This window comes from Ochotona princeps, chromosome 8, assembly GCF_030435755.1.
Source record: "Ochotona princeps isolate mOchPri1 chromosome 8, mOchPri1.hap1, whole genome shotgun sequence".
Taxonomy (NCBI): Eukaryota; Metazoa; Chordata; class Mammalia; order Lagomorpha; family Ochotonidae; genus Ochotona; species Ochotona princeps.
This window is the reverse complement of record NC_080839.1, coordinates 42868513-42884311: the sequence shown is the minus strand read 5'-3', so window position 1 is coordinate 42884311 and position 15799 is coordinate 42868513. Positions and strand designations below refer to the sequence as shown.

The 15799-nt window shown below is 43.3% G+C and overlaps 2 protein-coding genes across 3 annotated transcripts in view; one reads left to right on the top strand and one right to left on the bottom strand.

The window, feature by feature from the left end:
• The window catches only part of PPP3R1 (protein phosphatase 3 regulatory subunit B, alpha), a 53582-nt gene extending 51390 nt beyond the window's left edge, over positions 1 to 2192 (top strand). For both annotated transcript variants that reach the window (XM_004580083.4, XM_058667905.1), the window contains exon 6: positions 56 to 2192. In XM_004580083.4, coding sequence (XP_004580140.1) covers positions 56 to 103 — 48 coding nt within the window. In that variant the 3' untranslated portion in view covers positions 104 to 2192. The remainder of the gene's footprint in view (positions 1 to 55) is intronic.
• Positions 2193 to 5717: 3525 nt separating this feature from the next.
• On the bottom strand, positions 5718 to 15481 carry PNO1 (partner of NOB1 homolog). Its single transcript, XM_004580084.4, has 7 exons — positions 15195 to 15481; positions 14858 to 15007; positions 13615 to 13698; positions 13379 to 13439; positions 13018 to 13135; positions 6980 to 7050; positions 5718 to 6320 (listed from the first exon to the last, which is right to left on the bottom strand). The coding sequence occupies exons 1-7, from the start codon at positions 15399 to 15401 to the stop codon at positions 6253 to 6255; spliced, it is 759 nt and encodes a 252-aa protein (XP_004580141.2). The 5' UTR covers positions 15402 to 15481; the 3' UTR covers positions 5718 to 6252.
• Positions 15482 to 15799: the final 318 nt, after the last annotated feature.

The following is a 15799-nucleotide window of genomic DNA, read 5'->3' as shown; positions in this document are numbered from 1 at the left end:
ATCATCAACTAAACAGTTTCTCAAATATTAAACTTGATTTGTTCTATCTTCGCAGGTTGTAGGTGGCCTAGATATCCACAAAAAGATGGTGGTAGACGTGTGACTCTTTTTAAGAGCACCACCCAACACTTTTGCTTTCTTCTCCATCTCTGAAGATCTGCTCAAGATGTCCAGCAATGCTCTCTGTGTATTTAAATGGAAGTATTTTTCTCTGTGAAGCCACATTTTCCAACATGAGCCTCATGAAGCCAACTAAGTGTTATTGAACTCTTATTCTCTCAATAACTCAGTGTAGCACTTTAAAGTCTGAAGGACAGCAGCATGAAAAGAGCATATCATTGTGGTGGAGAAAGGGAAGGGTTGGCTTTTTAATTTATTTTTCTTCATCTTTTATAACAAGAAAGTATCTATATATACATATGTAAATATTTATATATAGATATATGTAGCTTTCTATATATGTAGTAGGTTGGCTTTAATTTAATATACTTGATTCAGAAACAAAATGATAGAGTACAAAAGTGCCAAGCAGAACATACAACATCCTTACTTTTATTTCACACAGTTTTATATATAGAAGATTGTACAATTTGAACCAGGTGTTAGGCCAGCTATTTTATTTTTCTGTGCTTTCTCCTTTGAGAGATTGACAAAGCATTTGTTAACGTCCTATTATTTTACCTTAATTACATTTTTGTAACGAAAGTGTCTGTAACTTTATTTATATCTATGAATATATTTCCAGGGACTGCGTCTCATTGCTGAACAGCTTTAAATCCATCTTTGCTTGAGGAGAAAGTATAGTTCAGTGCTACTGCCAAGAGCTAGTTCTTGTGTTCATATAGTAACTGCATAATGATATGGCTGCTTCATCCTGTTACTTAGTAACTAGAAGCCATTACATTTATCCCATGTCCCCAAATAAATGTTACCAGTTGTGATTCTCTATATATAAAGCCAGAAGCTATCTGTGGCGATCATGATTTATGTATTATTTTATTGAAGAATACCTAAAATAATCATGTAACTATTTAGAGTATCCTTTTGCTTCTTTACATGGGTAAATAATTTGTTAATTAAACTTGTGTTTGACCATGAATTTCCCTTTTGTGTTTCAACAGACTTGCAGCTAATTAAAAAATCTATATATATTTAACGTGCATGTATGTATCTAGAAATCCATATATATTTGTGATTTAAATGGGAGAATCTTGCTAATTTATATGCCACAGAAAAGCAAAATTTATCTAAATTTATACTTAAAATTCCTTACCACAAGGCATAGAGTGCATGTTTTCTTGGTTTGCCCTTATATTTGGTAATGAACGCTGACTTAATGTGTGTGATATAAAAGTAGTGTATCATTTCCACCACTTGACGTTATCCCTTCCCTTTTCTGCAAAGGTACTATTGGCTGGAAGAAAACATTTCTGTTAGCTGTATGACAGTAGTCTTCCCCTATGTAATTTTTCTATACAAACTGGTTTTCTAATCGAGAGTGGAAGTGGCAGGTTGAATCAGGGTGAGTCAGTCTTACTGAATTGAGCATAGCTGCCTGCCGTCGCTGTTCCTTCAACTGAGTGCTGCACATCATGGGCTCTGTCTGTGAGAGAAAAATCCCGGTGCTTGGTGTCCTTGCATGACATGGAGTTTTGCATGTAGATCGATTTAAAATGTACCTCTTGTTTACATCATTTGCATAATTTTGAAAGATAATGTTGCCAAACTTTGGAAATGTTGACGTTCAAACTGAAAGTCTCCACTACATGTAACTTTCTTCCTCTGGATCAGTACGTGGCTTATAATCCCAGCCAGTGGTTTGATCTGCTCCAGTGTCAACTGCCATGTGCTCTGCTTCAAGGGGGAACTAGTCTTTTGTGAATTTTTTGTACATAAGTATTTGTTACAAATATTTTAGCAAATGCTTTCTATTTCTCTTGCTTGTGCATATCTTGGCTGGCGTTATAGAAAAGTAGTGCAAACATTATTTCCTTAATGGGGAATGAGGGGGTTTTATTTCTTTTTCCTTTTTTTTTTTTTTTTCTTTTTTTTAGTGTTGGGGGTGAGGAGCGGGTGGGGTGGTTTATGTTGAATGTTTAGTTTTTATTCTGCATGATATGTCATGTTGTGGGATCTTTAGAAAACTTCATACTGTATGAATAAGAAAATAAAATATTTGAAACTTGTTTGAACGTATGTATTCAGTGGTCTATGATGGACTTCCCAGTCGTAATTTTTTTTTGATTGGATCTTTTAACTGTAAGGCATGAGTGAAACAGGCTTTATCAATGAGTAAGAAACATGAAGTCTACAAACCCTAGAGAACCCCCTCCCCCTCCTTCCCTCAGTCCTGTCCAGGTTGTTCCCTTAGCTCATCCCTTACCACTAGCATTTCCCCTGCTAGGTTCCAGCCATCCAAGCCCCTTGTGGCACCTGCAGCTTTTGGCTTGCTCCCACCTCAGACCTCCCATGCCTTCAAGGCTTTGTTAGACATGCCCTGCCGATTCCATTTATTTTCTTATTTTATGATACAGTTCCATTAGGCCTGGCTAAAACTCATTGTAAAACACAAACATATCTGGGTTTTTATCTCAGTTTTTTTCTTTCCATAGCATTTATCCTCTACTGTTTGTATATTTTGTCTTAACTACTGAATAAAAGGAATGAAAGTAGTGATTTATCTTGCTAATGTATGGCCCCAGTTGTTCACAAGGGTATCTAGTTCTTAGTGATTGCTCAGCAAATAATAAATGGATCAAATCCATATGAGTGCTTTTAAGTTCTTGTGTCACTGCATAAAACTTAAAAATTATATTTTGAGGTGTTTATGTTTGTATTGTCAAGTATGTAGTGGGTAGTAAGCCGTACAGTGCAGATGATTCTCTGATCCCTTGGAGTACCCTCGGAGTTGTTTGTAAGGGTTGTGCAAGTCTCATATCTACCTCTTTAAAGATTTATTTACATGAAGGGCAGTCAGGGAGAGACAGAGATCTTCCATTTGCTGGTTCACTCCCCAAATGGCCATAACAGCCTGGCTATGCTAGGCTAACGCCTGCCATTGTATCTGGCCAAAGCTTCTATTAGATCTCCCACATGGGTTGAAGGACCCGAAGGAGTCAAGCCATTAATAGGATTTTTAAGTACAGCATCTGGAACTTGAACCAGCCCCACATCTCCATCTCTTTACCTAACAGTGAAGAGTCTTACAGATGACTATCCCAAAGTGAAACACCAACTATGTATCTGGTAACACACTGACAGTGTATCAAGAACTACCCCTCAGCAATAACCTGATTAAAACATTGGCAAAGGATGTGAATAGCCTAAATATAAAGGGTACAAATGGCCAGCAGGCATGTGGAAGGATTATCAACATGTTATTTGGAAATGCAACTGAAAGCCACAATTAGCACTTAATATGCATTAGGGTGCATTATTATTACCCCAACTGATCCCGCCCAAAGAAAAAAACCTAGAGGAAGATGTGGAGAAACAGGAAGTCCTAGGCATTGCTACTGGGAATGTAAGACGATAGAACCACTGGAAAAGACATTTCACTGACTGTTGAATCACCCTAAGATCTAATAGTTCCATCTCTGGGTGTCTGTCATTACTATTAATATCAGAGGTAGCCAGTACAAAGAAATGGATTAGTAAGATCACAGGAAGACATGGCACTGGTTTTGGCTCTAGGAGGCCCTTGGAAACAGAGTTAGGAACACTTGGTGAGACAGGCAGTAAAGTGACTAAGCCTAACTCCAACTTTCCTTTCCTGAAGTATTTATTCAAAAGGCACAGGAGATCTTCCATTAGCTAATTCACTTCCCAAGTGGGTGCAACAGCCAGAGCTGGGCCAGGCTGAAGCCAAGAGCCAAGAACTCCACCCTGATCGTATTTGCGGGTGGGGTGATGCCCAAGTGCTTGGGCCATAATCTGCTATCTTCCCAGATACATTGGCAGGAAGTCACATAGGGAGCAGAGCAGTTGGGACTAGAACTAGCTTTCCTGTGTAGGATGCTCATAGCAGACATAGCAGCTTAAGCTGATGCACCTGTGTCAGTTCCCAAGCAGACTTTTACAACAAACCACCCTCAGTAACTGCTAGAGCTCCCACTATATCTACTAGAGGATCCCCAACTCCTTGCAGACTAAGCCTTTAACGCTTGGGCCTTTGGGGAGCAGTCACTATTAAAACCATAGCAGTAATCCAAAGTAAGGGAATCAGATATTTGTGTCCTGTTCAAAGTATTATTCGTAACAGCCTTAAGGTGGAAGTGATCCAGGTGGCCATCAGCAAACGAATGGGTAGAAATGTACATATGTTCAAATGGCGTATTTAGCCATATTATTTAGGTGGACAGTATAATATAGATGAACCAATGAAGACATGTTAAGTGAAAAGCCTATGGCAAGGAACACATAGGATTCTACTTCGATGAGAATCCGGGGGTGATCAAGTTCATACAGTGTGGCTGCCAAGAACAAGGGAAGGACAAACTAGTTAGTGTTACTTTTGATTCCCCTGTCACCTTAGGTGGCCTGACAGATGGAGTCCATATCCTCTGGAATGACCTGGGGGAAATCTCCAGTACCAGTCACTGAACTTAAATATTTGCTTCTTCTCAGTCCCATTTGCCAGCTACTTACCAGTACATAGTGAACTGTTAGACATTAGTGTGCCAGACACTGCATGTCCACAGATCTTAGGCCTTAGAGGTGACAGGAAGATACAAGAACAATTAGAACATAGTGTGACAAGTGCCACAGAACTGTGGTTAAGCATGGATGAATTTTAAGGCATCAGATTTAGTGTCTGGGCTTTAGAGGAAGATTTGAAGAAATGATCTAGTTCCAGGTTGAGAAATACTGGCACAAAATAGTCAAAAACATACTATATGTATTCCTTGATCCACTGCCATACTAAGTCGTTTGGATCCTACTCAAATGTCACACTGCACCCCATAAAACACATACGTAGTACTGTCAATTGGGTGGGCACTCCCATAGTGCTACTCTCCAGATTAAGGGGAAATACAAAAGGAGGGGTCCAGCTGTCAGGTAAATATATTTGTTCACTTTATTATTGAGAATTAACTACATAAGAAATCTTCAAAAAAAGTAAATCCAGACAATACCAAGAGATTCCATATTTCCCCAAACTTATGCTCTTAATCTGGGCCTCGGTTTCTTAAAAATCATTCCAAACATTAGTGGCCATCTAGTGATGGTTTGTTTCAGTCTTAATGTCTTGGAAGCCAAATTAAAGCTGCATCCATTTCCCAGAAAAGTATCCATACGTAGTAGTTGTCACAAATTTGAATGTGGAGTATGGATTTGAGTCCCAGCTGCTCTGCTGCTGGTCCAGCTAAAGCACCTGGGAAGGTGACAGATGAGGACTTACTACTAGGGCCCTGACACCCATATGGGAGACCGGAAAGGAGTACTTGGTTCTTGGCCTCAGCCTGGCCCAGATCTGGCTGTTCACCCGTCTGGACATGGAACTAGCAAATGGAAGAACATTTTCTTTCTCCTATTCTCACTCTGTGCCTTTCAATCCTTAAAAAACAAAAACACAACCTATTGTAATTGCAAAACATATTTTTGGGAGAAAAACATTCTTTTGCTTGCTTCATGATTACTATAAAAAAGAAATATACCTAAATTGGTCGTGTCTGGCTACTTTAAGTACTTATTTGACAAAATTTTCTTCACATTAATATTTTTCTTAGAGATCTTTAATTTTATAAACTGCAAAATATGTATAGAGATTAGTCACTTAGTGTAACACAGCTGCTTGACCCAATTAAAAAAATTCAAATCCTCAGTACTAAGGGTCATGATTCAAGGAAGTTTCCTGAGACAAACTTTTAATTACAATTTATACAGAAGAAAGAAATGTGTAAACACTCAAAGTTACAAATTCATAAATAAAAAGCTACACATTCATACAGAACAACTGTTTAAGCAAGACATCTCTCCTAAATAAGAGATTTACAAATGAGGCAAATCTGCTACATGTGCTTTAAAAAAGGTAAATTATATTTAATGTCTAAGTATATTAACAATATTAGGTTCTGACATTTATATTGCCCAAAAAGCTATTGAGAGTGAATGGTAGTAAACCTTTGCATGTATGCAGCTTGCTGAGAATGAAGGAGGAAAGGAGGCCCTAAGTGGCATGGTTTCGTGGGACCACCTGCAGTTAGGTCTTCCAGGGCTTCAGAGTCCAAAGATAAAGAGCCTCAGGTGAAATCAGAATCGATCTGCTGACCTGCTAGCCACAGCTCGAATATTGCCATAGACCTTTGATGGAGGATTTCCTGCAAAGGAAAAAAGTGAGCTGAAACACGCAAATGCCTTTCCCTGCAGAGAGTATGACCTAGAAGGGAGGGTCTACAACCTGCAAAAGAACAGGGCTTTTATAAAGCTATGCTTTATAAACTATTTTAAATCACTAAAAGAAACTCTTAACCAATATTCTCCAAAAGTCATGTACAAATGTCTAAGAACCAAAGGTACTGATTTGTCCAAGTGTCTCCAAAGAGGCCAGTCTCATCAGGTCTGGGTACCCTGAGAAAGAACCAATTGCTTTCTGAGCTAGCTGCTATAGACCTGCAACTCTAATCATGTCTGCGGGATGGGAGCAGGTGGCTCAGGTACACCAACTGCAGGCCTTCAGCACTGCCCCTGTTGTTAATCCCAAAAGGTCATGTTCCCTGCTACTCTGAGATGGCTCTCCTGATAACCACCCTGGGGAAAGTAGCAAAGATTTAAACATCATTACCCAATATCCCGTCTCTGTTCTCAAGCAGAGACAAATGGAATCCAAGCAAAATGCTAACATTCCTCCTTTCTTCCATAGGCCCACAGCTCAGGTTTCTACTTGTTAACCTTTAACACAACCCTAACTGGCTTTGCAAATGTGGTTTCAGTTCCCAAATTCTCCATGCCAGAGACCACCACAGGAAACCACCCTTACCCAGAATGAGATTGCAAATGGCAGTTCTTGCCATCTTGATATTTTGGAAAGAGCCAAGAATATGAACCTTCCTGAAAGAGAGAAAATGAGAAAAGTCAGCAACACAAAGCATTTCCATAACTCCTGTAATTTAAAAAAAATGCTCTGATATGCTTCCATAAAGTAGGCAGGGGCAATGACTAAAACAAAACAAAACAAAACAAAAAGCTGGAAATATACTAAAACTTACTTTACAGAAGCATGTCTTAGGTCTGTGAATTATTCCTAATTAAAAAAAGGAGAAAAAAAAAAGTTCTTTAAGATATAGTGGAGCTGCCAGCCATGAGCTGGCAGTGAAAATCCAGGCAAACGGAGACTAAGGTGAACTATGTCAGCCAGTGGATTCTGGAGACATTTCATCGTGTTTGAAATGGCGAGACTGGAAGCAATTCAGAACTGCTGAATTATCAAAACCACTTGAGCAGGACCCTTGGAGCATGCCCAATCTCAGGGACCTGGGATGGGTGGGAGGCTGGGTGGGGCTTCTCCCTTTATCTCTCCACTTACCCCAGATAGAAAAAAAAATGTGGAAAAAATATATACATAAATTTAAAAAATAAAGAAAAAAATAACAGCTTAAAAAAAAGATAGAGTGGGGCTGGAGCAGTGGCACAGTAGCTAACCCTCTGCCTTGTGGCGCTGGCATCCCTCGTGGGCACTGCCTGAAGCCCTGAATGCTCTACTTCCAACCTGCTCTCTGTGGCCTGCAAAAGCAGCAGAGGATGGCCCAAGCCCTGGGGCTCTGGCACGAAGACCCGGAAGAAGCCCAGATAGCTTCAGATCAGCTGAGCTCTGGCCATTATGCCCACTGCAGAGGAAGGCAGATCTCTCTGTCCTCTCAATATAAAATCTCCCTTTCAAATAAATAATTCTTAAGGAAAAAAAAAAAAAAGATAACAGTATCATCCAGTGAGTGCTTTGTATATGCTAGGGTTTTGCACACAAAATCTTCTTTAATCCTCACTTGAGATTTATTAAATGTTACTCCTATTGCACAGATGAGGAAAACATTGACCCACAATCTAGAAATCTGCTTAAGACCACACATCAGTAGAGCTCATCACTGAATACCCAAAAGTGCAAGTAATGTTACATTTAGTCACAGCATACTTCAAGTTTACAGCTTCCTGGAGATTATATAAATTTCTTCTTCTTTAAAGATCACTGACCCTTTGAGTGAGTATCCTCACTAATTTAATAGAAAATTTTGCCTTTCTTTAAAAATGTTTTCACTGTGTCTTTTACAATAGCTACTATTTAAATCTTCTTTATCTCAAGCCTGTTAATAATATCTTCATCTTTTTGCAAAAACTGGCTCTCAAATAAAGGCTAGTTTTTCCTTCCATCAGCCAGGGGGATGGGGTGTGGAGGGCAGGGAGCAGATGCCTTCCTGGCTCCTTGTGCCACATCTACACTACTCACAACCCTCAAGAACAGCTTCAAGTTTGCTGTCTTCAGACTCTATCACCTACTAACCTGATTACCAGGCTCCACAACTGCCCAGCCGATCATTCTCAAGGACTTTGGTTCTCAGCAGGTTTTCCCTTACTATGCCCATCACAATTTCTGATGGTTTCACTATCTGAGAAGTCGATTTCCAAATCCTATACTCTCAAGCTACATCCTTTATATCGATACTGGGTCTTTCTCCTACCCAACTCCATCTTCTTACTTTCCATGGTCATACGTAGGTCTTGGTCATTACTAAAATCTAAAGCCCTCCGTAATTTCAGTTTGAAACACCCAGCTCCGCCTCTACTGTTATCTGTCATTCAAGTCTCAACACCTAACCCACCAATAACAAAAACCCTTCACACAGCTGTCAGCACCTCTCACCTATGAATCCCACCCACCTTCACTGTCCCTCACACCCCTGACACCCTGCCACTCCTTCTCTGCTCTGTCCAACAACTTCCCAGTTAATCCAGAGGAAAAGCCAACCTTAGAGCCCATGTTTTTACTGCCCCTACTGGTGAATTCCACAAGTCCACCAGGCCTGTAAGCTTTCCTCATTTCCAGACACCTGGAGATGGATTTGGCACACATTCACGTGGGCTCCTTCACCCAATTCCTCTAGAATGGCCACAAAGCCATAAATCCAAGAAGGTGGCAAAAGATGAATGGGAGAGAAGCGACTTCTCAGACCCCCGTTAACAGACACCTATATCGGCAGTGGAAACATCAAGCAGCAGCAGTCCAGGAAAGAGCAGGACAGACCCCAGGGCACTCTACCAGCACAAAGGGCAGCGCTGCAACCTGACCCCAGGATGAGGGAAGTGCGGGCAGGGCAGCTTTTGGAACAGAACACTCCAGGATAAATTAAAAAATGCCTGATGTTTCTGAGTATACCACACAGAGATACAGGTGATGGATAGCTTTTTACTGAAAATCAATTACCTAACCATCACCTTCTCAGGGGGCAGCTAAGTTGCAAAGGAAAGATACCCTAGGAGTTCATGAATGTGTCAAGCACTCATCCTGCAGTTAGCTAACCCTGAACACCAGCTGGTCTAACAAAAGCAGCAAGGAGAGATGACTGTGGGGAGGGATGATGGAAACGCTGGTGTGTGTGTGTGGTGGCATAGGTAATGGGTGAAAGCTTCATCTTTTATGGCAGAAGTCAACAGTGACTCTGAAAAATACAACGCTGCATGAATAAGACATGCAGAATTACAGCAAGAAGTCTAAAGATCAGCTGGAGTTGAAATTAGTTCCTGCACGAGCCATGGCTGGGTTGAAACATCCAACAACAAGAACCAGAACGGGTTGAAGGCCAGTTAAGAAAAGCCACTGCTCCTGCTAGGACAGGAAGTGAACTGAGTAGGGCTGGCCCATGGACCCACTGGTATGCGCGAAACCTGACACCAAGAGAGGGTCTGATGGAGGAACCTGAGCAACTACTCTGACAGGACACAGACCCTACAAATAAGCGCAAGAAGCATGGAAGGAAACAGCCCAGAAGAGGTTATGGAAAGTGTCCCACTGGCATACATTTAGCATGGGTTGGGGGCGGACCAGGATGAATCAGTTCACGTCATCCACTGGCAAATCCGAACGCTGGAGCAGAGTGTGGGTCGGGCCGGGTTCGGTCGCGACAAAAACCAGTACACAACGCAGAATGCTAAGGTGAGGCTGCCTGTGCCAGATGGGACCGCAGCACCCAACCTGCACATGTGAGAATCAGGAAGGGAGGGGCAGAGCCAACAGGGGAATAAGGGGTGGTTCCCTTGCTGGATAGCTACTCCCACTGGAGAGCGGGAGCTGGGATGGGAACAGACCAAAATAGGCAGGGCTACAGCACCTGTGCGCCTCATGTGGACCAGGTCAGGGAAGAGCCAGGATGGGCGGACTATTCCTACTGGTGCAAACAAAATTAGAGTGGGTGAGGGCTGTTGGGGCTTATCCGTAGCAGAAGCTGGCACTACAGGCTAATACTGTCAAGTCTAACCACAGAGCCACCTGGAGAGTGCATAATCTGGGAGTGAGAGAGACCTGGGAGCGAAATAGTGGGCTTCTCCCTCTTGGGTTACCACTCTCATGGGAGGGCATGAAAACTAGGACAGGGGCTGGAGTAGCAAGACAGACACCCAACAGCATCTGTGTGGGTTGCATAGTGGAGCTGGTTAGAGGGAACAAAGCTTTAATATCCATTGACATGTATGAGAGCTGAATGGGGTGTGGGACAGACTGGACTACTGCTACACATACTGGCAAACCAGGGTAGGGGCAAGCCTGGTGGGGGTTATTGTGGGTCGCTCCAACTAGGCTGCAGCTCCTACTGGTTTATGTGAGGGCCGAGTATGTCCTGGGCAGAACCAGGCTGGACTGCAGCACCCATTGGTTCCTGTGGAAGTCGGGGCTGAAAACAGAACCAACCCAGCAATTGCAACCACCAGCTGATCGGGGCAATGGACTGTGCCGGGCCCTGTACTTGCAAGTACATACAAGAATCTAGTCGGAGAACACCTCAGACAAAGTCTCTTTGGAGATCTCCCCAATCGAAATGCTGGACTCAGAACCCTAACCAAGAAAAGACAGAAGACAGAACAGGTCAATCAACCATCTCAGCTATATGTTGGCAGTGAAATACTGGACAAAGAGAGCCTCTATGATGGACTGTGTCAATCAGTGGATTCTTCAACAGCCTCATTGTACCTGGAGTGGTGAGATTGGAAGAGATTCATAACTAGTGAACTATCAGAACCACTTCAGCAAGGATCTCAGAGCATGCCCTACATTTGGGACCTGGGGTGGGTGGGACACTGAGTGGGGTTTCTCCCTCAATATTCCCTTTACCTCAGATACACAAAGGAAATAATAGGGAAATAGTGTTCTTACCCACTCTCCCATAGCCCTTGTACGTTATTACCCTAATTAACAATGTAAAGATTGCCAAAATATAATAAAAAAAAATAATTAAAAAAATCAGTTGCTGCAAGGAGGGTGAGGCACAGGAAGGAAGCAGACACTGCCTATGTGTACCCTGAACTAGGAAAAACATCTCAAGTAGCAACGGAAGATGAAGAAATGGAGGCAGCATGAAAAAAAAAAAAGATAACCATAAGCAGTTCTGTTACTGAAATAACCAAAGTAATGAAGTAATGGTTGGAAAGAAACACAAGCCTGAAGACACACAGGCAGCAGTTTCCCCTCTCGTACACTGGACAGATGTGTCTGGAACAAACTGCTTTTAGTTTTACATTCTGTTCACACCTTACTGTTACTTGCCAGGTAACCGGGAACTCATGGAACAAAAAACTCATACGTGTGTTACCATTCATTTTATGGGGACATCAAAATTAATGTAAATTGTTAAATATATAAATTTCCAATTAGCCTATTTATAGCAAACTACAAAACACACCTCTTAAATTTCAAATAATTTCTAATTCAATTTGCAAGAAAAATACAAAAGATAAAGAAGCAGCAACATTCCTCATAATTAACTCTGAACTGAAAACTAATGTTCAACCACTGTTAATGGATTAAAAAAATAATAATAAGGGCTGGCACTGTGGAGTAGCTAGGTAATCCTATGCGTGCAAGCACTGGCATCCCATCTGGGCACCAGTTCTAGTCCCAGCTGCTTCACTTCCAATCCACCTTCCTGTTTGTGGCCTGGAAAAGCAGCTAAGGATGGTCCAGGTCCTTGAGTCCCTGCACCTGTGTGTGAGACTTGGCAGAAACTCCTGCTTTCAGATCTGCTGGGCTCTGGTCACTGGGGAATGAATCAGTGGATAGAAAACCTCTCTCTCTGTAAAAATATCCCTTTCAAATAAAAATAAATAAATATTTTTAAAAAATGAAACAAAAATGCAACTCTTCCATGCAGTGTTGTCAAGGAAATGCTGAAACACTGAAAAAAATGAAGATAGTTAAAACACATGCTAATTAAATGAACCTACACACTCTACTTCCATTGGAAAAGGCGAAATGCAGATGCCACCCCGAGCACTGCACTTCTGGCTGCTCTCCTGGCAGTCCCCATGTAACCACCCTGATTTCTTACCCAAGGCGCAGCACTCAGCTTCCTTGCAAGGAAAGGCACTGAGATGCCTCAAGGGTTTTCAGAGGTTCGTGGAGACGGCATATGATGTAAAAGCTATGCATACACTTAAAATTTTTTTACACTCACTACAAAATAAACTTTCAATTGCATTTGCACCAAAAACTTTGAAATTCTCTAAAAGCAAACAGATACGTTCTGTAAAGTCCCATTGTGGCACCTTACCTAATGTTTGCTCTCCCCTGAGATGCTACTTGAACCTTCACCTGGAATGTCATTTCTTCTATTGGCAAGTCTAAACCTTTCCCTTAGGGCTGGAGGAAAATAGCTATAATTTGTGAAATTTTCTCGGATAAAGTGACGTGGGACATGTACTGACAAATACTGAGTGGTGACAGTATGCAAAAAAGGCAACTGCTATAACTTGTTTTAAAAACAAGCCAAAGACCAAACGCAAATGATGACAACAATCCTCTCAAGACCAGATACTTACACATCAGCCAGGACTATCCGTGTCCGTGTCACATTCTCTATGGTGAATTTGGTTTTTCCTCCTTTGCCAGCAATCCTCCCTATTGCCCTGGACAAGTGGTCTCCCTTTAGGGGCTTAACTGAGGGAGAAAAGCCAGACATGAGGTGGCAAGCAATTCCAGTGCAGTTTCTCCCCACCCCACACACACAGTATAATGCTCAGTGCCCTCTCCTGACTAAATAACACAGAATGGACATTGATTTAAGAACTGCTACCAATACAGCTCCAGTCCGTGCTATCAGAGAAAACCACAGGAGCCACAACACAATCGAAACCGAGTCAACACCACACAAGGACAGAATCCCATTGGAAACAAGCTCACCATCAGTTATTTCAAAGGACTCCAAGAAGAGGTCATCCAGTCTGATGAGAGCCAGCGCATCCTAGAACACACACACACTGTGAAGGCCCCTCCATGTACACAAGAGCACTGTGGTATAAAATTGACCAACTTCAGAACTAGAATGTTCAAATTAAAAAAAAAAAAAAAACAATCCCCTGATGGACGTTCCCCCAGAGTGTGTTTCCAATCCCATGTCGGTACCAGGACTTGCTCACCTCCACCTGAAAGCCAAGAAGAAAGGCTTTCACAAAATCAGCAGCTTTGGTCAGGGAACTGACATCCTTGGTTTCTTTACAAGTCTGGACAAAGAGAGAGACACAGAGAGAACACTTTCACCTAATAGTTCATTACGCACCAAGATCAATCACTTGTCTGATAACGTCAGCCCAAGATACTCAACTTCTTTGATGGTAGGAAACTGTGACTAGTTCTCCCACTTGCAAGGCAAGTTCATTAAACCCTTGGCTTTCGGCTGAGCAGTGGGCCTAGCAGTTAAGGTATTGCCCAGCCCAGGAGTACCTGTGGGGCACACTGAGCTGTGGCTCCCAGCTTCACACTAGCACAGACACCGGATGGTTGAAGTGACTATGTTCCTGACACCCCAAGGCAGCGCATGATTGCACCCTCCAACTCTTAGCTATGGCTCCACCTGGCCCTGCTCACAGCAGGGTGGTGGGGAATGACGTGGGGCATGGTAGCAGTTGCTATCTTACTGCTGCTTGAGGTGCCTGCACCCTGAACTGCAGGGCCAGAATTCAAGTCCTGGTTTGGCCCTCCACTCCAGCTGCCTAATCCACATCCTGGGAGGCAGCAGGTGACAGCCACAAGTACTTGAGGTCCCAGCCACTCACACGACAGACCTGATTCAAGCTGCTAGACCGTGGCTTCAACCTGGCCCAGCCCTGACTGTTGCAAGCATTTGAGGAATGAATCAATAGATGGAAGATCCCTGGTTCTGTGCCTTTCAAACAGATTAATAAAACATTTTCAAAACTTAAAAAAGTAATCATTAAAAAAAAAACCCACTAACTTTTATCCTTTAGAGATGTTGAAAATGTCAGGTATCGTTATAAAAACTTGCGGCCTGGGAAATTAATTTCGCACTGAAAACGAGGACGGAGTAGAAAAAAAGAGTGATTTTGAACACCAACGCAAGAGAAGCTTTTATAAAGGAAGCGGCCTTGGCAACAAGCCACAAAAGCCCGAATCCAAACGGCAAAAGTGGGGTTCTGCTGTTACGATCCTTGCAATTTTAAATCGTAGCAAGTATTTAGAGCAGTGCCTCTTCTGGCTCCATCATCACAGCCATTGACAGAGATGAGTCTAGCCTTGTAAAGGAAAAACATCGACACTGGACACCGATTCTGGCGTCCATACAAACCTAACCCACTGTGGCAATGCCTGTCTCTTCAACAGCCCAGAAAATCTGGCGGATTGGAACATGCCCGGCGTGCTTACTCTAATCTCCACGTTCCTCGATTTCAAGTTAAAGCGAATCTGCAGTCCCAAGTGTTCTACAATAGGAGTAAATATCTTCATCCAGTTTTCTTTCAGTGGAGTGTATCTATTAGCTGGGACTGGGATTTTCCTCATTTCTTCCTTCCCACTCTGCAAAAAAATATATACAAGTGAGGAGACCTCGGGAGGGGAGTGGCGGAGCTGTGAAGTGACAGCTCCCTTGATCTGAACAAGTTCAAGCCCAACACGGTCACTGCCCTAACAGCCTCACGGCAAGGACGCAGAACCCCTGCTCCCCCAAACCCAGACCCCGGCTGCACCCATCTCAGCCCCGTACCAGCAGCCCGTCCCCGGAGAGCGGCGGGAAGACCGGCCTCTTGGCCGGCCGGCCCTCCTCGGTGTCCATGCGGCCTCCATCGCCGCCCTCCCCCGTTGCGGACAGCTGCTCAGCCTGCCGTTTCTTCGCGCGCCGGCCGCCCTTGCGAGTGACTTGAGTGAAGCCATCTTCGGCCCCAGGGGCCTGCGCCTCCATCTCGGTTTCCATCCCCAGGAACCTGCGACCCCAAAAACCCCAACACGTGCACGGTGACACTGCGCAGGCGCACCGCGCAGCCGCCAGATACCGCCAATCAAGCTCGGGGATCCGCCCCGTTTCCTGAGAAGTCCCACGCCGGGGACCTGAATCAGGAAGTACGAGGGTCCTTGCGGGCGGTCTGTAGATATGCCTGATTTGACGGAAACTCTTCGCCCGCGTAGCTCTCAAAGTACTTGAAAATCCCACTGTGTGTGTGTGTTTGTGAAATGCATGGGGTCAGGGCTATAATCAGATTCTCATTATCTGTAAGGAAGCGTCTTGTGCCATCTCAGGATCCCCTCTGGCATGTCGGAGGTAACTAACTCTAACTCGAAGGCGCGTCCTGGGGACGAGTACGGCGGGCGGGC

What these genes read in the sequence shown, in the direction of transcription:
- PNO1 (XM_004580084.4), bottom strand. Translation starts at nt 15,401, where the DNA reads ATGGAAACCGAGATGGAGGCGCAGGCCCCTGGGGCCGAAGATGGCTTC. An exon ending in TCTCCGGGGACGGGCTGCTG is followed by an intron (nt 15,008 to 15,194) that starts GTACGGGGCTGA and finishes ATTTTTTTGCAG; the next exon opens with AGTGGGAAGGAAGAAATGAG. An exon ending in TTCTTGGCTTTCAGGTGGAG is followed by an intron (nt 13,440 to 13,614) that starts GTGAGCAAGTCC and finishes TGTGTGTTCTAG; the next exon opens with GATGCGCTGGCTCTCATCAG.